Below are 22,906 nucleotides of genomic sequence, written 5' to 3' on the forward strand. Positions count from 1 at the left end.
GTGGCTCAAGTGGTAGAGTGCTAGCCTTGAGCTGAAGAGCTGAGGGACAGCACCCAGGCCCAGAGTTCAGGCCCCACGACCGGACCCAAAAAAAAAAAAAAAAGAGTTCCTTCTGCCAGTAGGATTATAGATTGTGACTCTTTTTACCCAGGAGACATAGGAATGGGGAGGGTGGGGGGATTGTGCAAGCTGATCTGTTCAGGACATTGCCCTACCAAGTGACAGCTGATGACTGTACAGCGACGATGCATACAACCCCTCGATGGTATCTAAGCAGGCTGTCACCACAGACTACCATTTCTGACTTCACAGGCTGCTCTTTCATGCAGAGGCTGGCTTGAAGTTATCTTTCTGGAATCATGACCCCACCCCGCCTCATTTGTTCCAAACTGGAGTATTCTGCAGAATGTAGGACCCTGAGCTACCTTCCCTAGGCTAGGCCTAGGGAAATAGGGATGGTTGGTCACACCCGTCATAGTTCTTGAAAAGAAGTTAATGAGAGGTTCCTTCTTAACAGCACACAGAGCCCAGCCAACTAAGAACTAGCTGTAAGGAAGGGAATGGCTGTCCTTGATGATGGTAGGCCATTGTACTTTGCAAATAAAAATGGTGTTTTGTAGAGGTTGGAAGTCTACACCTGTCTGCCTGATTGTGTGTAGTATCACTAGAGACGACATAGTTTTCACAAAACACTCAGCCATCCATGAAAGGAGGGAAGAAAAACAAGCAAAAATGAAAACTATAGCAGACAAAAAGGATAGGAAGAGTGAAGATACTTATCTGAATCTTAAAGTGTTTTGCAGCTGGCACCAGTACACCAATCAGGCCTGTAATCCTAGCTACTCAAGGCTGAGTTCTGAGGACCAAGGTTCAAAGCCAGCTTCTACAGCAAAGTCCTTAAAACTCTTATCTCCAATTAAATACTAAAAAGCCAGAAATAGAGCTGTGGCTCAAGTGTTAGAGCACTATCCTTGAGAACAAAAGCTGAGGAACAGATCCCTGATTTCAAACCCAGGACTGAATGGTAACGAACAAACAAACAAACAAAAACAACCTGTTCTGCAGTTGCCTTTGGAAGTTTAAAACATGTGAAATTCAGATTTGGAAAGTACAGATTCTCTTATTAATTGAAATAACCCTTTTGTGTTGGCTTTCTTTCTTGTTCTTTTACTTCTTAGACTCTGCTCTTTGGAGCATTTTATAACTTTGTAACAACTTCAGATCTAGCCACATCTCTGCCAGGACAGCCCTGTAACCCTCACCTGTGAAAATAGACAGGCTGTTTTTTCCCAGCATGTTTGAGGTCTGAGAGAAACAGGTGTATGCTACTAGCTCCCTGCCATTGATGTGGCCTGTTGACTCAGACATATAATTTAAACTGATGCGATTTCCCCTGACTTCTGCCTGCCCCTTGATGGTTTTATTTCACCCGTTGACATGCCTTGGCTGCAGCGCAAGGCTGGCTGGCTTTGGATGAATTAGCTGCATGTGAGATAGTGCCTTTCTGTGGTGTTCCTCTTGTTTTCTAAGTTGTGTAACAGGATAACTATGTTACTCCTTGAGAATTTGATAGCCCTTTTTCCTTTCTCCTCCAGACCTCTGCAGAAACTTTACGGTTTTATTCAAAGATGGATTACACTTGCCTCCATCATTTATGTCAGAGGCACGCTCATTGTGTGGGAAGTAGGAAATTGAATTAATTCAGTTCTCTGTGGGCTGGCTAGATATTCCTCTGAAATGTAGAAGTTGTGACTCTGTTGGAATCTCATCTTCTATCATTCTATGTATGCAAATGGCATGTCTCCAAAGTTATCAATGTACATTCTGTCTGTCATATTTAATCTATGTAGTAGCAGAAGCTGTCTGTGGGTAGATAGTCACTTTAAGTCTGTCTCCCTAATCTTCTTGGTCTTCTCTTTGCACATCTGTTGCCTTCTTCTTGAGCATAAAGGCCACAGTACAACACTCAGTACTCAGTGGGGCCTTTGTGTGTGTGTGTGTGTGTGTGTGTGTGTGTGTGTGTGTGCATGTCCTAGGGATTAAACTCAGGTTTGGGGTATTGTCCCTGACCTTTTTTTTGCTCAAGGCTAGCACTCTACCACTTGAGTTATAGATTCACTTCTGGTTTTTTACTGACTAGATGGAGTTAACAGTCTCATGGACTTTCTTGCCCAGGCTGGCTTCAAACCACAATCCTTATAACTCAGCTTTCTGCATAGCTAGGATTACAGTTGTGAGCCACTTATGCCTAGCCAGCTCCACAGAGACTATTAATTGGTTAACTCTCATGGGAATTGTCTGCTTGCTGTCAGATCTTTTCTAAAGAGAGCATGGAACACATAGGTGAATTGGTGTATAAGTTTGAAATGACCTTTTTTTAAGAGGAAGTAGTTAATATTTTTCTTTCTGAGCTTGAATGAACTGTATCAAATTACAACTTTGTTTGGAGAGGCCCTATTAGTAAATTAATATTTTGGAAAAAAATTATTTTTAAAAAGCTATCTGGAATGTGTAAGACTGATTTTGGACAGCAAAAATTTTAAAATAAAAACAAAGAGAAACATGGAAGACAAAAGAACGGAGTGGTAGCATCAGCAACCCGCACCTTCACAACAATCAGTGTCATGATTTTCATAGTTGGCTTCCATAATTATTTGCAACTCAACCTTTACTTTTAACTTTCTTATTACATAAATTCCTTTACAAGGGGTTTCACTGTGCTATTTCTATGTGTATTGTATACCCCATTATATTCACCTCCTTGACTACTCCTATTCAATTTGCCTTGCCTTCACTTCTAAAAATAATTTCAGCAGGTTTCCTTGTTATATTCATGATTGTGTATGAAGTATTTTGGCCATATTCACTTTCCTCTACCTTCTTCCTTCACTCTGCCGCCTCTCCAGTCTCCACTTCCAAACAACCCATTTTACATTCCTGTCATTCATTTTTAAGGACTGGATGTGTCTATGAGTTTTGTTTTGGGAACAACTTACATGTGTATATTTATATATATATGGTTTTAATCCTTTCCATACTATATTTTTATCATATTTATTTACCTTATATTCCTTTTATCTTTCCTCCCTTATATTTTCATAATAGCTTATACTAAAAGTTGCTTTCATAACTTTTCAAGTGGTGAGTGTAACGTTTTCCTTATGATAAAGTTCTCCTATTTGTATTGTTAGTATTCGGTAAGATTTGCAAAATAAACTACAATTGGAAATTGTGCAGAAAAATAATTCCTCTGTTGGCATTTCAGTACTTCCTGCCACTTCTTGCTTCAGACTAAAGGCATTCTTTACTAGGCACAGCCCACATTGTTCTCAGAATTCACATGACCAAATGCATTTTCACCTGCCTTTGTCAGGTGCCTCATGGGTATGGGAAAGTGTTGCAGTCCACAATAGTGATCGCTCCTGTCTTGGGAGTTCTTAAACTATGTATTATCAATACTTTTTTCCTTAAACACAACACATAATTCTGTTGGTATATGTCATTTATAGTAACATAGCTAGGGTCTTTTCACAAGTGGGTAATCACTTGTAACAGTCCTGGATTTGGAGCTTTTTTTCATTGTCTGAGTGATATGCTCAGGCAGTCTCTGCTCATGAAAAACGCATTAAAAGATAAGGATAAGCTGGGCACCAGTGGCTCATACATGGAATCCTAGCTATTCTGGAGGCTGAGATCTGAGGATTATGGTCTGAAGGCAGTCCAGGTAGGAAAGTCTTTGAGACGCTTAACCACCAAAAGTCTGGCCATGGATCTGTGATTCAAGTGGTAGAGCACTAGCCTAGAACACAAAAGCTCAGGGACAGTGCCTGAGTTCAAGCCCAAGGAGTAGTGCCAAAATACATGCATACATGTATAAATACATAATACATACTTACACAAAAGTATTAAGTCATATACCAAGAAGTTCAGATGGAGGGCCGTGTGGCAGTTTGCAAATTCACTGGCTCAACTGGGTCACCAGGGACTCACATTTCTAATTGTTCCCTTGAAGTAACATCTCTTTAAGTGATCTGCCTCCATTAGTAGAAGAGATTTTTCCCAAATCCCCCAAAGACTTTACACAGCCTTGTGTCCTGCTCTAGCCCAAACCCTTCATTGTGAAGGCAATGAAACTAGCATGGTTGGCTTGGCTTGTTAGACCTCTAGCAAGTCTAAAGTTGGAATCCTCAGGGACTCCCTCAGCATGCCAGAGCCCAGGCCACACTCTACCTAGCTGTGGAATCACCACGGTGGAGGTGGGTGACACACCTTAGTAGCTTTAAGTCTCTTCTGGTAATCCCAGCTTGTAGGGACAAGTCTGAGTGAGACCAAGGTTCAGTGTGGCCTGAGAAGTAGCCTTTACTCCCAGGGAGTGGCAGAGGTAAGCACCCCAGAAGAATCGGGGTTGTACCCATGGAGATGAAGACATGGGGAGAGGAGCCCACAGGAATGGTGGGCAATAGCCTGACTTTTTTTTCTTTTCCCATCCTTCTTTCCTTCCTTCCTTCCTTCCTTCCTTCCTTCCTTCCTTCCTTCCTTCCTTCCTTCCTTCCTTTCTTCCTTCCTTCCCTCCTTCCTTCCCTCCTTCCTTTTCCTCCTTCCCTCCTTCCTTCCTTTTCCTCCTTCCTTCCTTCCCTACTTCCTTCCTTTTTTATCTCTCCTCCCTCCTCTCCTTTCTCTTTCATTCTTTCCTTTGTTCTTTTTTGTGCCAGTCCTGGGACTTGAACTCAGGGACTAGGCACTGTCCTGAGCTTCTTTTGCCCAAGGCTAGCACTCTACCACTTGAGCCAGAGCTCTGCTTCTAGCTGTTTTGGTGATTAATTGGAGATGAGAGTCTCACAAACTTTCTTGCTTGGGCTAGCTTTGAACGGAGATTCTCAGCTCTCAACCTCCTGAATAGCTAGAATTATAGGCGTCAGCCACAGGTTCCTGGCTATATCTTACTGTTCTAACTGCATTCATGCAGCCCCCAGCAGAGCACATTTAAAGGCTAGAATGTATGATTCTTTGCTTGCTTTCTGGCAAACTGTATCATGTCCATGCAAGTTACAAGATTTTCTGGCTACACAGTCATTCCACTTCCACACAGGATCCTGTGAAAAGTAATAATTCAAGTAATAATCCCTAAGAAGGGACCAGGTGCCTGCCTTCTTTTTATTTGAACTGTACAACTCTTGAACAACAATGAAAAAACCCACAAATATGTGTGTGTGTGTGTGTGTGTGTGTGTGTGTGTGTGTATGGTTTTGTTTACTGTTCTTATTTTTAGTTTTCTATATGTGGATTACACAATCCATTTCTCCTAGTTTATAGGAAGTGTGTTTTCCATTAGCCACCATGCAAAACCAATTATGGATGTGTTATGTTGAAAACCTGCTTTAAATAATCGTTCCTACCTTTTGAGAATTACAACTTTTAGGTGCATCATTTACTGGTCCACGAGTATGTTTTGTGATTTGCTGAAGGATCACACCGGCTTTAAAAATAGGACAGTGAAAAAAAAGCCACAAAAGGCTATAAATATCTGTGAAAGTTTTCCCGGGCAGGACTGCTGTTAGAGGGCGCAGCTGTGATGCATACACTTGCAGAACTAGTACCATGAAGAGATGCTGTTAGATGTATGGCCTGCTGTCCTTTGGGCTGTGTACTTGTCCACTTTGCTGTGTATAGGAGGAACCGATAGGCCACACTGGCAAACCGGTCTCTAAATCTCATCACTGATGGAACCACTGCAGGTTGCTGCTGTCTGGGGCTCCCTTGTTTTCTTAGATGATCTATTTATTATGTGAAACATAGTGTAAGGTGCACATGCTGGCCCCATCATCAGCTACCGCATGATACAAGAGTATTGCTACCCTGGATGCCAGATGCCATAAATAGCCAAAGCTTGCTGGGAAGATTTTTTTAAAGGTGGTTTTTGGAATCTACTGCTCATTAGGGTGCTGTTTTGTGGTTGATACTAAGCTTGTCAGAGAACAGAGCTGTCTCTGAGCAGCTGAGAAGGGTAAATGTGTACAAGGTCAGATCCAAGGCGTTTCCCCTGAGGAGATAAGGATAGAAGTGACATCGGAAAGAGGAGAATGGTGATGTTTAGTATAAAGCCAAAGTAGGGCTTCTTTTACTTATTATAGAAAAAAAATTTCAGCAGAATAGTGAATCCTCCTGTGTTCTCAAGTAAGACACTTTATTCATGCTTTTTCAATGAATATGTTGTATTTTTACTTGCAAAATGATGTATTGTGTGTGTGCATGCACATGCACACAGAAATACACACATGTGCATTCCAGTACTAGAGCTTGAACTCAGGGCCTTACTCATGTTCTCTCTTGATGTTTTTGCTCAAGGCCAGTGCTCTACCATTTGAACCAAAGTTCTACTTCTGGCTTTTTGGTGGTTAGCGATAAGAGTCTCAAAAACATTTCTTCCCAGGCGAGCCCCCTGAGAAGCTAGTATTAAAAGTATGAGTCATGAGCATTCGACTTAATTCACAATGCTATATATGATTCTGGCGGCAGGTAGCCTTCTATATATGATGTATTGTAGACTGTGTTTTTATAGATATTCCATGAGCAAAGACATTTTTATTCTAGATAGCACTATTCAAAGTGTGGCTCACAAACCAGTGGCCATTCACAAATTCTGTGTTTCTGGTGTATAATAAAAGTAAAACGTGGCATGGAATGTTTAGGACATCATAAAACCTTAACATACCTATGATATTCAAGTGCATGCTAATTTCTGCATTAATTTGTTTCTTATGTTATGACGGCATCACTGAAAATGACTGTGAGAAACATCGTATTTCAGTACACATAGCTTCCAAAGCTATTTATGTATTTGTCTATTCAGCTACACACTGCTCCTGGAATTTCACCTTCCTACAGAGGACTGTGTCAATGTATGGAGATAATTTGGGTTGTCATAGCTGCTCTAAGGGGGATTGAGGTGGGGAAGGGTGTGTTATTGGTGTCTACTGGGTACTGGGACCATCCTCTACAACAAAGCATTGTCTGGTCCTAAATTTCAAGGATGCACAGGTTGGAAAGTCTTCTGTAGACCATAGTACACAGCTTCAGCTGCTCTGGGCCTTGTCTAGAGACAAGACAATGGACTTGCTATGTGCGGCCTGGCGGGAGCCTTAAGCTGGTGGCATGTGATCTGTCTTACATTCGAGGTTCCATATTCCATGTGGAAATAAAAGAAGACACTTTGCAGATGAGGGAATTTGAGGGTTATAGTTTTGACCCTTTAATAATAGAGTGCATTCCTTTAGTTTATAAGTTGTCAGTTTCAGGTATGCTTAGTTTCTAGTTTGTGTTTCAAGATCCAATAAAGCCACAACTTGGACAAGCAAAACATTCATAATTTTTGTTTATTTAGAAATTTCATATTTATGACATCTACTGCACATCCATATGTCATCAGTTGTTTTGTTTTGTGCCAGCCTTGGGACTTGAACTCAGGGTCTGGGCACTGTCCTTGAGCTTGTTCTGCTCAAGGCTAGTGCTCTTCCATTTATTCTACAGCTCCACATCTGGCTGCTTTGGTGCTTAATTGGAAATAAGAGTCTCATAAACTTTCCTGTCCAGTTTGACTTTGAACCATGATCCTCAGACCTTAGCCTCCTGAGTAGTTCTAGGATTATAGATATGAGCCACTGGAATTCAGCTGCTTTATTAATTCTTAAGTTTTTCTTTTAAGTTTTTAAATGAGAAATGATCAACAAAAAGCCATCATTTTTCTGAACTTTAATAGGGTAAGTAAGAATTCTTAGCTATAAAGTACTTTAAATGGTAGTCCAATGAAATGGATTTGGAAGGGTAAATGGTCTTTTTATTTTAATGTGTGATTCACTACCACCATATCTGATTGCCCTTAATAATTGTATGTCATATCCAAGTTGCCCTCATGGAAATGATACCAGTGAGTGTGGACACTGTAGGTTTGTTAGGGCATCAAGTTAGATATAGCATGGCATGTACTGGGAACATTCTCATAACAACAGAGGAGCTACTGTTTTGTTCCTAAATTGAAGCTGCCATGAAGCAAACTCAGGGTTCTGTATATATATTCCATTATCATCACGAAATGAGCACTCATCATTCTATGATTTTCTAACACTTTTGACCTTGGTCTTTGACTTCAAAGGGGAGGAAGCTCCTTTGTTTTATTTTCTGTCTCCATTTGCCTGTGGTTTGATGAACACCGCCAATGGAAACCTTTAGGTTGTCTACTTTTTCATGGTTAGCTTCATACAATGATGCTCAATAGTCTTTCCTTTTCTTTGCATATGTGTAGTAAGGTCAGTCTTTACTGCTTCCTGGTGAGCAATCTTTAGCTAAACTAAAAAGAAGCCCCTGTAGATTTATCAAAAACATAACTTTTATTTCTACAAGCCTCTCTTAAGTGGTATTGAGACGTGTTATTTCAGTTTATCTTGGCAAAAAGCAAAACACAAAAATGCTCTATAACCTGTGAAGCTTTTTTCTTTTGGTATAGAAGGCCATTAACAACACAAAAATGACTTTTTATTAGCATTATTCCAAGGTACAGGCCACAGAGCCCCATAAATCCTATCTTCTGAATGAATTCTGCCTGATCCTATTTGATTACAGCTAGACAGATTAGACTCATGATGAATTTTGCCTTTGATAGATTACATAGCTCAACTGATGAATAGATCGCCTCTCTTTTGTAATAATTCCCCAGAGACATTGACAAGCTATTTTGCAGTTAAACCATGTAATCATTCAGAAACAGAATTAATCAAGAACCTAATTATTTTGTCTCTAGTTAAATCCAGCTAGTAAGTTCAAAAAGGTGTTATTCATAGTACATATAATGTAGCATATGTATATTATGTAGAACATAATATAACATTCCAGCTATGAAAATTATAGAAGCACTTTCCGTAATAATTTATAGAATAAGATTGCGTGCTTGCTGGGCACCAGTGGCTCATGCCTGTAATTCTAGCTACTCAGGAGGCTGAGATCTGAGGATCAAAGTTTTGAACCCAGCCTAGACAGGAAAGTCCCTGAGACTTTTTTTCCATATATATTTTTTATTGTAAAAATACTAGGGGTTACAGTTACATGAGTAGGGTAATGAGTACATTTCCTATTGACCATTGTTACCTCCTCCTTTGTTTTACCCCTACCATCCCTTCCCCCTGCACCTTCCCAACTCCTCCCACCCCTTCACCCCTCCCCCCAAATAGTAAAGTTCATTTTCAACATAGTGTCTGTACATCTTATTGTTACAATGGGTCAACCTGTATCCATATTTAAGCATTTTGCTATATCCTTCCCCTCCCCAAATGATAAATATGTGTATACAAGATGCAGGATACCGGAATCAGATACAGTGAAAACAGGGGCTATACCATGGGGGAAGAGCATGCAAAAGAAACAAAAGAATCACATAGTGCATTATAAGTATGTTAAAAACAATAGCAAGAAAGAAAAAAAACAATTGTGTCCCTGTCTTGGGGTTCATTTCACTTAACATCATCTTATATGGGCATCTGTACATAGCTTTTGATCTTTTTTGCTTGTCCTAGACATGTATAGTTATTGCAAATAAGGGAAACCATGGGACCTATGCTTCTTTGGCTTACTTCACTTAATATAATTTTTTCCAAGTCTTTCCATTCCTAACAAATGGGGCAATGTCACTCTTGCTAATGGAGGCATAGAATTCCATTGTATATATATACCACATTTTCTTGATCCATTCATCTACTGAGGGGCATCTGGGTTGGTTCCATATCTTAGCCATGGTGAATAATGCTGCGATAAACATGGTTGTGCTGGTAGCTTTGGTATGACCCTGTTTGTGATCATTTGGGTAAATGCCCCATAGTGGGATTGCTGGGTCATAGGGAGCTCTATGTGGAGTCTTTTAAGGAACCTCCATACTACTTTCCAAAGTGGTTGAACAAGTTTATACTCCCACCAACAATGCAGTAAGGTTCCCTTCTGGCCACATCCCCTCCAGCATCTGTTGTTACTAGATTTCTTAATTATAGCCATTCTAACTGGGGTGAGGTGGAATCTCAATGTTGTCTTGATTTGCATTTCTTTTGTGGCTAGAGAAGATGAGCATTTCTTCATGTGTCTAATGGCCATTCTTATTTCCTCTTCAGAGAAGTCTCTCTTTAAGTCTTTAGCCCACTTATTAGTCTGGCAGCAGTTTCTTTGAGGATTTGTTGTTGAGGGATTTAATTTTTTGAGTTCTAAGTATATTTTAGCTATGAGGCCCTTGTCCATTGTATGGCTAGTGAAGATCTTCTCCCAGTCCATGGGCTTTCTATCGATTTTGCTTGCTATGTCCTTTGCCATGCAGAAGCCCTGCAGTTCAATGCAATCCCATTTGTCCAACCTTTTTTAATTTGTTGTGTTTAGGGAGATTAAAAAATAGAATGGAAGAAAGGCAGCCTTTTCTGTAAATGGTTCAGGCAAAATTGTTTAAACACCTATAGAAAACTAAAGCTAGATCCATATTTATCACCCAGTACCAGAATCAACTCCAAATGGATTAAAGACCTTGAAATAAAAGCGGACACCCCGAAAACATAACAGAAAGGAATAGCACAGGCCAAAATTTTCTTAATAGAGACCCAGAAACACAACAAATCCCTGAGACTTTTATCTCCAATAAATTACTCAGAAAAATCTGGAAGTGGCACTAACTGGTAGAGCACTAACTTTGAGCAAAAGAAGCTCAGGGATGGTGCCCAGGGCCAGAGTTCAAGCCCCAGAGCCAGCCAAAATAAAAGATCGCATGCTCATATTAAAGACTCTTAGAATAGAGGGGAAGGTGGGAAAGAGAAGAGTACTGAAATTAGAATAAAACAGTGTTAAAATGACATGTATGAGTATCATTTCCATAGGCTGAGGCCTTTGGAAGTTCAGCCTGCTTGTGTGGTGTTCGTTTTCTGTTATTTAACAAATATCTGAGACAATGTACTTATAAAGAGGGAAGGTTTATTTTAGTACAAACTATCAGAGGTTTCAGTCCATTGGTCACTTGGCCCTTTGAAATTTGGCCTTGCATGGATCCACCAAAGAAGACTGAAGGACCGAAGACGAAAGCCAGTGTGATGAGCTCCAGTTGGGTGTGGGTAGCCTTGGACACTGGGAGAGCTGGTTTCCTATGGTGGTGTGGGAAGGAAGACAAGCTGTGTGTTCAGATTAGAGGGTTACCTGGAGTTACTGTGAGGCTCAGGCACTCTTGACAAAAGCTGGACTCATCATGAGAGTAGGCCATGGAAAGCATCTGCCTGTGGCAAAGGTTGGTGCTGGGTTATTTAACTACTTTGAAGCAAATTGCTGACAAGGAAGTTTTCCTCAGTGGGTGGTGGAACAGTCCTTTCCTCAGGTAGATGTGGAGCATTTTTAAATTCCCACTATTTGCCTGTTGAGAAAACCCTAAGGTTAGAAGTAGATGTCAGGTGTTCTGTGATTGATAGCAGAAGCAAATGCAAATGAGCACCCTCAATGTAGGAGTCATAGGATTTTCAACAGATAAAGACCACCCAATGTGAGCTCATGATTTCAGATTCCACAAACACATAAGAAAACTTAGCAGGAGATGGGAGAAATCACAGAGTAGAACTAGATTTCCTTAGAACTTAAGATAATGATTTATCTGATAAGGAAAATGATCTAAATGTCTGGAATATTTTGAAATAAGCATAATTAACACAGGTAAAAGAGAAATTCTTACAAAAATTAAAATGAAAATCAAAAAGAAACAAAACTTAAAGAAATTAAAATAGGATTAAATATTTCAATGTTCTTTTTAAATAGCAAGTAATTAGGAGCTAAACAGAACTGATCAACTAATGTTAAAGTTCCCTTTATTCTTGGTTTCTTTTTCACTAGTGCCTGAAGTGCAACATAAAGATATGGAAATGTAAAGCGGTTAAGAGACATAAAGAATAGAATATTATACATCTAAATGGATTTGTAGACATTCAAAACAAATGAGAACGAAGTTACTAATTAAATAAAATCAGAGTTTATCACCAATTTATCCTTGAAATTATATGATAAGAAATCATAAAAAACAACCCAGTAAAACTGAACTGTACTGATTATAAAAATTAACAATGATTCTATAATTGGGTATTAAAGTGGGCTGAGTGTTCATGTCTTCTCCAACTTCATGTGTTGAAAGTGATGGTATTAAGAAGTAGGGTTTTGGGGCCATGATGAGGTCATGACAGCTCTACCTTACCTTTATAAGGAGCAAAACAGACCAGTGTTTTCCTTCTGCTTCATGAGACAAGAAGTCTGTAACCCCACAAAGGGCTTTCACTACAAACCTCCTGTGTTGGCAACACATTCAACCTCCACCCTCTGAAGTGCAAGAAATACATTTGTAAACCAAGTATTTGTGGCTCATGCCTATCATTCTAGCCACTCAAGGTGTTGAGATCTGAGGATCATGATTTGAAGTCAGCCACATGGCAGACAAATCCAAAAAACTGTTTAACCATCAAAAAGCCAGAAGTGGAGATGTGGCTCAGGCAATAGAGCACCAGCTTTGAGCATAATATGCTGAGGGAGAATGAAAGGTCCTGAGTTGAAACCTCAGTATGGGAAAAGGAAGGGATAGAGGAAGGAAGGAATGGAAGGAAGGAAAGAAGGAAGGAAGGAAGGAAGGAAGGAAGGAAGGAAGGAAAGGAGGAAGGAAGGAAGGAAGGAAGGAAAGGAGGAAGGAAGGAAGGAAGGAAGAGAAATAAGAGATCTTTGTTTTGGTTACAAGTTACCTATTCTATAAATACATTTTCAAGTTAAATACACTTTAGATAAGTTTATTAGACCATGTTAAGTTGGGGAATTGCTTAATCACAGCTGTAGAATTGTATATACTCATGAAACCTAATAAGATTCTCAAAATTTATAAAACCAAGTAATAGGCTTACAAGAATACCAAGGATCTCAGTGTGAGAAAATATTTTATTAACTTGTAGACATATGTGGCCAATCCTATACGAGTTAGACATGAGACCTCCTGCTTCAAGACAGTTAGCTCTTGGGAACTGCCCTCACATTTTCCACTTGCAAAACCTTTCTAGTAGGATCATTTTTAAGGATGAAAGGTAAGGTACCCATCACTTGAGAATGGTTTAAAGTTGATTATGTTGTAACCATTGAATGAAACATTGTATGTCACATTAAAAGTGAGTAGTTGCTGCATGTGTTGTAAAAGGATTAGAAGTTTGTAAAGATAATGTAACATGGAGCAAAAGTGAAGTGTTTTCTTAAAACACAAAATTATGCACAGTATATTTCTTTTCTGTACTTTTATGTGTGAGTGAGTGTATGTGTGTGGCTGCCAATCCTGGGACTTAAACCAGGGCCTGGACACTCTGAGCTTTTTTGCTAAAGGCTAGCACTCTATCACTTAAGCCACTGCTTCACTGCTGGCTATTTCAGTGGTTAATTGGAGATAAAAGCCCCATGGACTTTCTTGCCCAGGCTGACTTTGAACTACAATCCTCAGATCTCAGCCTCCTGAGTAGCTAGGATTAAAAGCATGAGCCTCCAGCACCCAGTAAATACTCCCTTCTTCAAGTGGTTTGATTTTTTTAGAATACAGATGATAGTGATAATACAAATGGACTCAGGTCATTAATAATCAGAATGGATGAGAAGTGACTTTATAGTTATTAACGTTCAGTTTCTTCCTAATGGCATTTTAAAGCAAGGCTGCAGACTCTGATTATCTCAGCCCCTCATCAATCCTGTGAGATTTTAGGGTGCAGACACTGTTTCCCCGTTGTGCTGAGGAGGGAGATTAGAGACCAGAACTATTTTCTCTGCACCATTTTCAGCACTGTCTCTTCCATCTCTTTTCCTCAGGACAGTGTAACTCAGACTGTGTGACTCACCTTAGAGATCCAACAAAAACAATAAATAGCACAAAATACTTTCCTTGATAATTCTCTCTTTCCTCTCCTGGCTAAAGAGCTCTTTGTCTCTGCCTCATAGTCCTATTTTCTCCATCTGATCCTTATCTGGCTCCTTCCTACCTCTAACACTAGCTGTGATCATTTGGGTCAAGATTGCTGGGACATTTTGTGGAGTTATTTTCCAGCCAGTCTTCTTGACCTATCTACCACCTTTTTTTTTTTAATTGTAAAGGTTTTATACAGAGGGGTTGCAGTTTCATACATCAGGTATTGAGTCCATTTCTTCTTGAACACTGTCACCTCTTCCCTCATAGTCTCCCAGTTTTTTTTCATCTACTACCTTCCATTTAGGTCACTGACCATTATGCCCTTCCCTGGCTTCAAGGTGTACCCTGCCATGGCTTCAAGCTCATCAATCTGCTCACCCCTCTTTTTTTTCATCGTCAGTTATGGGTCTTGAACTCAACGGCCTACGCACTGTCCCTGCGCTGTTTTACTCAAGGCTAGCACTATACCCCTTTGAGCCACAGCTTCACTTCCGGTTTTTGAGTGGTTAATTGGAAATAAGTCTCACAGGGACTTTTTTGCCCAAGTTGGCTTTAAAACAGGATCCTCAGATCCTCAGATCTCTGAATAGCTGAATTACAGGTATGAGCCACCAGCATCCAACTTTTTTCCATACTTAAAAGACAGACTAATACTCTTATTTTGCTTAGGAACTTGTCATCCACATCTAGTGAAACTACAAAGAAAGGCAGGGAATAATGAACCAATCATTAGAGTGGGCTGTCTGTCCTATCCCTCCAGAGCTGGAAATGTGCTTCATGAGGAAGACCAAGGTGGCCACATATCACCTGTACTAGGAATGTTTACTCCCTTCAGGTAGCTGGTGGGCACATGTAAATCTGTCTTACTGCTTACATAGTGTTGTTGGTCTGCAAAGAGAAGCTAGTTTTTTAATACCAGGTGTAAATACAATATGTTAACATAAGAGGAAATTTGAAGCAAATTTTTGTAAAACCTCATTCCAAATCAGTGATTGTAATAATACTTCCAAGGTATATTTTGAAAAAGGAAAAAAGTTCTCATTGCAGTTTCCTTAACTCCAAAAAATCATCCTACTGTTACACTCAGTACTAACTTGCCATTCATGTGAATTGGACCTACTTAATTTGTGTGTTTATTTATTACTTAATTTAATTCACAAATCATTACAGGCTAAGATGTTAGTTTCCAGTGACCATTTATAACTAAGGAAATTTGGACACATCTTCTCTTCCTTTTGCCATCTATCTTTTCCTTAAGAATTCCTCATTTTAAAACTTAATTTTGGGTAGGGTACTGGTGGCTCACACCTGTAATCTTAGACTCTCAAGAGGTTGAGCTCTGAGGATTGTGGTTCAAAGCCAGCCTACACATGAATATCTATGAGACTCTTACCTCACAAAAAATGCTGTAAGTGGTGCTGTGGGTCAAGTAGCAGATTGCTGGCTAGCCTTAAGGAAAAGGAGCTTAAGGATAGCACCCAGGCCCAAAGTTCAAGCCCCAGGATCAGAAAAATAAAAGAAATTAATTAATTTAGATTTTTTTGAAAGAGCATTTAACCAGGATAGGGGGTCATGAAAATGACAGTACATCAACTAAAATCAAGCTTTAGATTTTGAAACTTTTACCCAATCTTCTCTTGAAATTTTAGTTTAGCCCCCAAATTCCTATGAAATGGTAAATTACTTGCACAATCAAACTCAGGGATTCTCTGCTTCCTCAGCTAGTGACACCCTTATTATCCCAGTAAATTTTTATAGCAATCCTAGGCCAAAGGAAATAACTGAAAGTTTGGCTAAATAGCACCCAACCAAAGACCAACTTTGACACCACTAATGAAGTACAGCTTGGTCTTATGTTGTCATTAGCAAGTACCATCAACCAGGAGCTTTCCATGTCCATGAGAAGGTGATTATTGCTTTATCTTGACATTTTGCAATAGCCACAATCCCCCTCTGTGACTTTGCTACAGCTTTTCCGAGGCCTCAGTTCACCTGCTGTCCACCCCAGTGCTCTCCTCCCCAGGGAGGACTGATCATCCTTCACTAAGGTCTTCCTGGTCTCTCTCATTGCCTGCAGGAGAAGCCGTACAAGTGTTCTGACTGCAGCAAGGCCTTCAGCCAGAAGCGGGGCCTGGATGAGCACAAGAGGACACACACTGGAGAAAAGCCCTTCCAGTGTGACGTGAGTTTCCATTCTCTTTTCTTTGCCTGGTGTCTTCCAATAGCAGAAAGGGTGCCCACATGTATAGGGTACTTGGTGTATATGTGAGTGTGGGGGAGAAGGGGTATGCGTGCACAAGTGCATCTGGGTGTTTAGTTTGTATCCTCTACAATCATTGCCTGTTAAAATCCGTGCTGTTTATAGTTTTTTATTGCATAATTCATAACATCACATTGTAGCTCTTTTACTCACTGTGGTTTTCTAGCAGGAAATAAACTTTGACTTTCTTTAAGACCAGCTGACACTTGTGGCAATGCCATGAACTTGTTCTCCACTAGGGTAAATTTACGATGCATTGAATCAGCTTTCATGTGTCTGCCCAAGTCTTGGACAGGCTAATGACATTTGAACCAAAGATTTGGCTAGTTACAGTTATTATTTTGTTAGATTCAGTATATTTCTAATATATGTGTAAACTTCTTTGTGTTAAATAAGAATGTAATTTTCTGCTTATAACAAGTGAATTGAAGCAGACTCATTTGACATTTTTGTTTACATTATTTTTGAAAGGATAAATACCACTGTTGTACATAAATGTAATCTGAGCATTGATTCATTTAGGGAGAAACATAGTTTCTTAACCAATTCTTCTACCAGAGTTTGCTCATGACAGAGTTGTCACAAGTGCTAGGCAAAGCATGAGAATACTTACTTTTGACACCTACATATCAAAAAGTATTAATGTAGAGGAGGAAGAAGAAGCATTAAAGCAGTAATATGTGAAATAGCACAGCAGACTGATTCTCTGTAAAAACTGAGAGAAACTTGAGAACTTGGTTCCCTAGGCATTTTCCTGTGGATAAACTATCCTGTACACTGTCCCCATGGAGGAAACACAAACACAAGATGCCTTCTTTTCCTTCTGTGAAACTTCACTGGTAAAGTTAAGACAATGAAACATTCCCAGTGGGTCTACTCAGAAGAGTGCTTTTATTCACAGTGCACTCCTGTAAGGAAAGAACAACTGGTAGAGAAGGAAATGTGTGCACACGGCACCTTATTCTGGACTGTAGCTCTAGCTCTAGCTTCGTTTCAATTGGTTTAACTTGTGGCACGTTTATAAAGGCTCATTAAATGATTTAATTGTACATCTGTTGGGTGCCTGAACTTACGTGTTAGTGATGTATGAATGTTACCTTCACATTCAACCCAACTGGTATCTGTGTGTTGAATATTTTTGTAAAATATTTCTTCAGAAAAATAGAGACATAAGCAGCAAAAAATAGGGCTAAAAGGTGTGACTTGGGTGTTAGAACACCAGTGGAGCAAATGTGAAGCCCTGAATTCAAATCCTAGTACAACCAAAGGAAAAACATTAGCCCTTCTCTTGTTTTTTTTTTCAACAATTTTCCCAGTTTAGCTCTTTCTCGTAAGTTTGCTCCATGTTGAATTAACCTTTGAATATGTCATATCTTAGAGTTTCTTCCAATTGATTTCTCAATCATCTGAACATCCCTAAAGCACCATAGTTATTTTCACACAACATCCAACCCCAGTAGTAAACACAGTTGCCAAATAAGTTGACTATATGTCCTGATGCTGATTTTTTTCTAGAATAATCTGTTTAGCTTATCTGTCATTTTCAGATTTTTCTCTAACACTGTCCTAAACTTGCCTCCTAGAACTAACATAGATGAATGATGATGATGATGATGATGATGATGATAGATGGATAGATAGATAGATAGATAGATAGATGAAAGATTTTAAATAGAAGATAGATAGATGATAGATTTTCTATATGATATATATGAATAATATTCATTTATACAAATCCTCCAATAACTGGAGTCTCATTTAGGTTGGAAACCAAAGCTTTCCGGGCTCTAAGGACCCTGTGTGTGCTGCACTCAGCAGCCTCATGTCCTAAGCTTTCTGACATGACCCTTGCTCTCTAGTGATGTGGCCTGTTTATGTCCTTTGCACACACCGAGCATGCCCTACATCCGGGTCTTTGTATTTGTTGTTCCCTCTACTTTCACATCACTCCCTGCATGTCTTTATGGCCTGCTCCTGAACTTCTCTTCAAGTGTCTGTCCAAATTAATTTCTCCTGTATCTTTATCACCTTAGCTCATATCCCAGCTTATTCTTCTTTATGGGATTTATATCTACCCCAGATGTTTATCTGTGCTAACGTTCATCTATTAAGCAACATGACAAAAGGAATTTGTTTCCACTATTTCTTGCTCAGTCTTCAAGCCTTAGTGGCCATTTGAAGGAATGAATGAATGAACCACTGTGTTACTTCATGTCCACCTCTCTGCTGGCTTAGAATAATAATAATGCTCTTTGTTATTTGAAGATGTTTATAGAAAATTTGAATTTCTATTTCTCAAGGTCTTTTCTATTAATAGCTGTTTCACTTTATTACAAAATAAAATCCATTTACATTTCTAGCCTAGTGTAATTATAAGAATAAAGATTTCTCGTTGTTTGGTGCACAAATCAATATAACTAGAAATAGAGTAAAGGTTCAGATGAGACTCAAAAGTGGAAGGAAAGAAATGGGAATATCACCACTGTGCTATGTGAACACTTTCTTGTCCTCTATTTTAAAGTAACTGTAAAAATCTGTAGAGTTGGCTGATGTATACAGAGCATCATTGGGAATCCTTTAATGACTACACTTAAGCTCTTGAACACAAAGCTTTCACTGTCTAGGTAGTGCGTTTCACAAGTGTGACAGCAGGTACTCAGTGGACATTGAATCCCCAGTCTGGCTCTCATTCAGCAGTCCATTGGATTGCTCACATTGCGTCTCCTGTGTGGAGCTTCTGGGCCTTCCTTAGCTCACAGCCATTGTCAAGGATTCCAGCATCTTGCTCAACTTCCTTCCCACTTTCTTCTGCTTGCTGCTGCTGTGATTTTTCCCCTGGGACTCCGGAAACAGACTTTACTTGCTATTCCTCCTGTAATCTGGTGAGCTGAACTGTCTAGGAACCCTCTTTATATTCTCAATGTCATTTTTTTTAATGGTGTCAGCCAGACAAATGGGAAATGTAGAGTCCGTTCCCATCTCTGGTTGAAGTTAAGAGCTTTAGCTAACTGTTGGCCCTTGGGAGGTAATGTAGACTCTGAGCCCAGACTGTCTGGATTTAAATTCTGGAAACAACGACCAAGTTCGATGAACTTGGGAAGTTTGGTTAAGCTTCCCTGTCTCTGTTTCAAAATGGGGAGAAATAAAACTCAGACCTGTTTTAAAGAGTGGTAGTGAGGATAAAGTGAGCTAGCATGTGGGAATTGTTCAAATATTGTGCTAGACACCAGGGTAGCAAACAAGATCTCAAAATCTATGGTCTTGTGGATTATACAATTAAATAAATGATGAGTTACAGTATGATTTTAAAACATACTAGAATGAGAAAGAGGAAAGATATTATCCTATAAGAGTATTCAGAAAAGACTAAGTGACCTTAAATGTGGGTGGGAGTGATCTGTGTGGAGGGAACATTTCAGGAGAAGGAGCGATATGGATGGCAGCAGAAGGTAGGAGGAGCTGGAGCTCTGCAAGGGAAGGAGGCTGCAGGGTATTATGAAAGAGGGAATCCTGGAGGTCTTTCAGCAATTGGAAGAAATTATCTGTGAGCCTAGTGTCCACTGGAAGCCAGTGAAAAAGTTAGTCAGAAATTCACTTTGACATTGGGCTTAAGAAGGAGACAAAGAAATAGAACATGCAGGCTAGGTACCAGTGGCTCACGCCTGTAATCCTAGCTACTTAGGAGGCTGAGATCTGAGAATCGTGGTTCAAAGCCAGCCAGGGCAGGAAAGTCATTGAGACTCCTATCTTCAAATAACTACCAGAAAACCAGAAGTCGCACTGTGGCTCAAGTGGTAGAGCACTAGCCGTGAGCTGAGGAGCTGAGGGACAGTGCCTAGGCCCAGAGTTCAAGCCCCACAACCAACAAAAAAACAAAAAAAAAGTAAGGTATTTTAAAAAAATCTTCTTTATGAATATGAGTATTAAAGCAGAAAAATGATTCTCCATTTATTTCACTTAAAAATACTTTTCATTGATACCCTCTTTAATTTCTTTAAATTTTCATCATTTGGGAGAGTATTTATATTGCTTATAAGATTGGCCTCCCTCCCTCCCTTCCTCCCTCCCTCCCTCCCTTCCTTCCTTTCTTCCTTCCTTCCTTCCTTCCTTCTTTCCTTCCTTCCCTTCCTTCCTTCCTTCCTTCCTTCCTTCCTTCCTTCCTTCCTTCCTTCCTTCCTTCTTTCCTTCTTTCTCCATTTGCCCAAGAAGTGAAACTCCCCACAGAAGCTTTCTTATTTATTTCATATATAATATATTTGATATGCAGTATATACACACACTTACATATAAATTATATATGCACACATATTCATATGTTCACATATGAACACATAATACACATGTGTATAAGAATGAACATGTGTTGTATATTTATACATGAATGTATCATTTTGTCCATGTGTATGCGTATACACATAACCTTTATACAATGTTAATGAGTTACATGCTGTTTAAGTATTGTACAAAGGGGTTTCAATTCAGCATGGCAGTAGGTGAGTACTGTGCATCTTGGTCAATGTCACCCCAATGCCATTCTCCCATCTCTCCCACACATCCCCTCAAATCATCTGGTTCCATTTTTCTCCCCCATCAGTCCTGAGGCTTGAACTCTGGGCCTGGGTATTATCCCTGGGCTCCTTTTGCTTAAGGCTAATATTCTCCTACTTCAGCCCTAGCGCCACTTCTATGATTTTCTATGATTAATTGGAGATAAGAGTCTCACCGGCTAGCTTCAAACACAACCCTCAGATCTCAGCTTCCTGAGTAGCTGTGATTATAAATGTGAGCCACCGGTGCCCAGCACCTGGTTCCATTTTTACATATGTACATTGAATATTATGACTTATTCATCCGTCCTTCCTCTCCATCACTCTGCCCCCTCCTCTTAATGTCACCCCATCCTAGACAACACATGTTCCACTGTCTGTATTCTTTTTGTTCAACTATGACCTAGTTGTTCAAAAAAGTTACACCATTGGAATCTTCTCCTGTGTATACCATAGTTCAGTGAGATTGTATATATCTGCATATGATCTTCTGTATGTATTCATATGCTTATAATTTATATCTGACTTCCATATCTGAGAGAAAACATGGTTCCTTTGTGTCTCTAAACCTGACTTAATGAACATAATTTTTCAGAGTACTTTTGCAAAGCCATTTTCCTTCCTCATTATATCCATTATGCTTTTCATAGTGTTTTCACATCATTGAAGTATGTCTTATTTTATAAGCAATTCATATGAATGGAATGTTTTGTAACATCAAACTTTGAATTTGATTTCATTTCCTTTAATAGTTTAACTATACCTTACATGCTCCTTTTTCATTTATACAGTTTTAATTATGAAGCGGTTTAGTGTAGACTGAGCCAGGTATCATTATGTCAGAGCTTATGTGAAGTAAACTTGTTCCAGTCTTTAATCAAACTACACACACACACACACACACACAGCCACACACACACACACAGCCACACACACACACGGAATAGGATGGGCTAGTGGGTAATAAATGTGCACGTGTTGCTTGAAGCAGTATTAGCCAGTGGCATCACAAGTGGAATCCTGAATGGGAAGGATGACTGGTGAGAAAGGTCTTGTGTTATTTATGCCAAAAGGAGAAATGTCTCTAGTCTAGAAGGTATTTTGCTTTAGAGGTAAAATATACCTTCTTGAGATAAGAAAGGTGTGTTACAACGGAGTCATTTCTCAAGGGCTGTTTAAGTGTGCAGGTGGAGGGAGGGGAAAATAACACTTGCAACTGTATTTTTTTAACCTGGTGTGAAATTCCACTGTTCCAAGAACAGTTTGGAATATGTTAATGCATACTTGAGAAGGGATTTTTATAAAGTATGTGGTATAAATAATAAATACTTTGGTGTACCTGAGGTTCTTCAGTATAATGTGGTTGGTATATTTGGGTCTTTTCTAGGTTTGTGACTTGGCTTTCAGCCTGAAGAAAATGTTGATCCGACACAAGATGACTCATAATCCCAACCGTCCCCTGGCAGAATGCCAGTTTTGCCATAAGAAGTTTACCAGGAATGACTACCTCAAGGTGCATATGGACAATATCCACAGCATAGCTGACAGCTGATGGCACCCGGAACGCAATTAAACCATTCACAGGGGCTCCTAATAGGAATCCCAGATTTTTCTTAGGTGATCAACATAACAGAAGCTGCTGAAAGTCACTGGCTGAGCTCATAGTTCTTATTTACCTATTTTGGACTTTATAGATATGCACATAAACACAAATTAATTTTAAAAGGTTTTTTGTTTGTTTCTGTGCCAGTCCTGGGCACTGTACCTGAGCTTTTTTGCTCAAGGCTAGTGCTCTTGAGCCACATCCAATTCTTTTTCTTTTCTCTTTCTTCTCTTTTCTTTTCTCTTCTTTTCTTTTCCTTCTTTCCTCCCTCCCTGCCTCCCTCCCTCCCTCCCTTCCTTCCTTCCTTTCTCCCTCCCTCCTCCTTCTCCCTCTTTCTTTCTTCCTTTCTTTCTTTCTCTCTTTCTCTTTCTTTCTTTTTCTCTTTCTCTCTTTCCTTCTTTCTCTCTTTCTTTCTCTTTTTCCTTCCTTCTTTCTTTCTCTCTCTTTTTTCTTTCTCTCTCTCCCCTTCCTTCCTTCCTTCCTTCCTTCCTTCCTTCCTTCCTTCCTTCCTTCCTTCCTTCCTT

The 22,906-nt window shown here is 39.6% G+C and overlaps 1 protein-coding gene across 2 annotated transcripts in view; it reads left to right on the forward strand.

Annotated features, from left to right (window-relative positions):
- The window catches only part of Prdm5 (PR domain containing 5), a 144,029-nt gene extending 121,538 nt beyond the window's left edge, over positions 1-22,491 (forward strand). Inside the window, exons 15-16 of one of the 2 annotated variants that reach the window (XM_013022136.1) lie at positions 16,050-16,154; positions 22,167-22,491. In XM_013022136.1, coding sequence (XP_012877590.1) covers positions 16,050-16,154; positions 22,167-22,331 — 270 coding nt within the window. In that variant the 3' untranslated portion in view covers positions 22,332-22,491. The remainder of the gene's footprint in view (positions 1-16,049; positions 16,155-22,166) is intronic. The other variant, XM_013022137.1, reaches the window with a different exon arrangement.
- Positions 22,492-22,906: the final 415 nt, after the last annotated feature.

This window comes from Dipodomys ordii, unplaced genomic scaffold (assembly GCF_000151885.1).
Source record: "Dipodomys ordii isolate 6190 unplaced genomic scaffold, Dord_2.0 Scaffold60, whole genome shotgun sequence".
NCBI lineage: Eukaryota > Metazoa > Chordata > Mammalia > Rodentia > Heteromyidae > Dipodomys > Dipodomys ordii.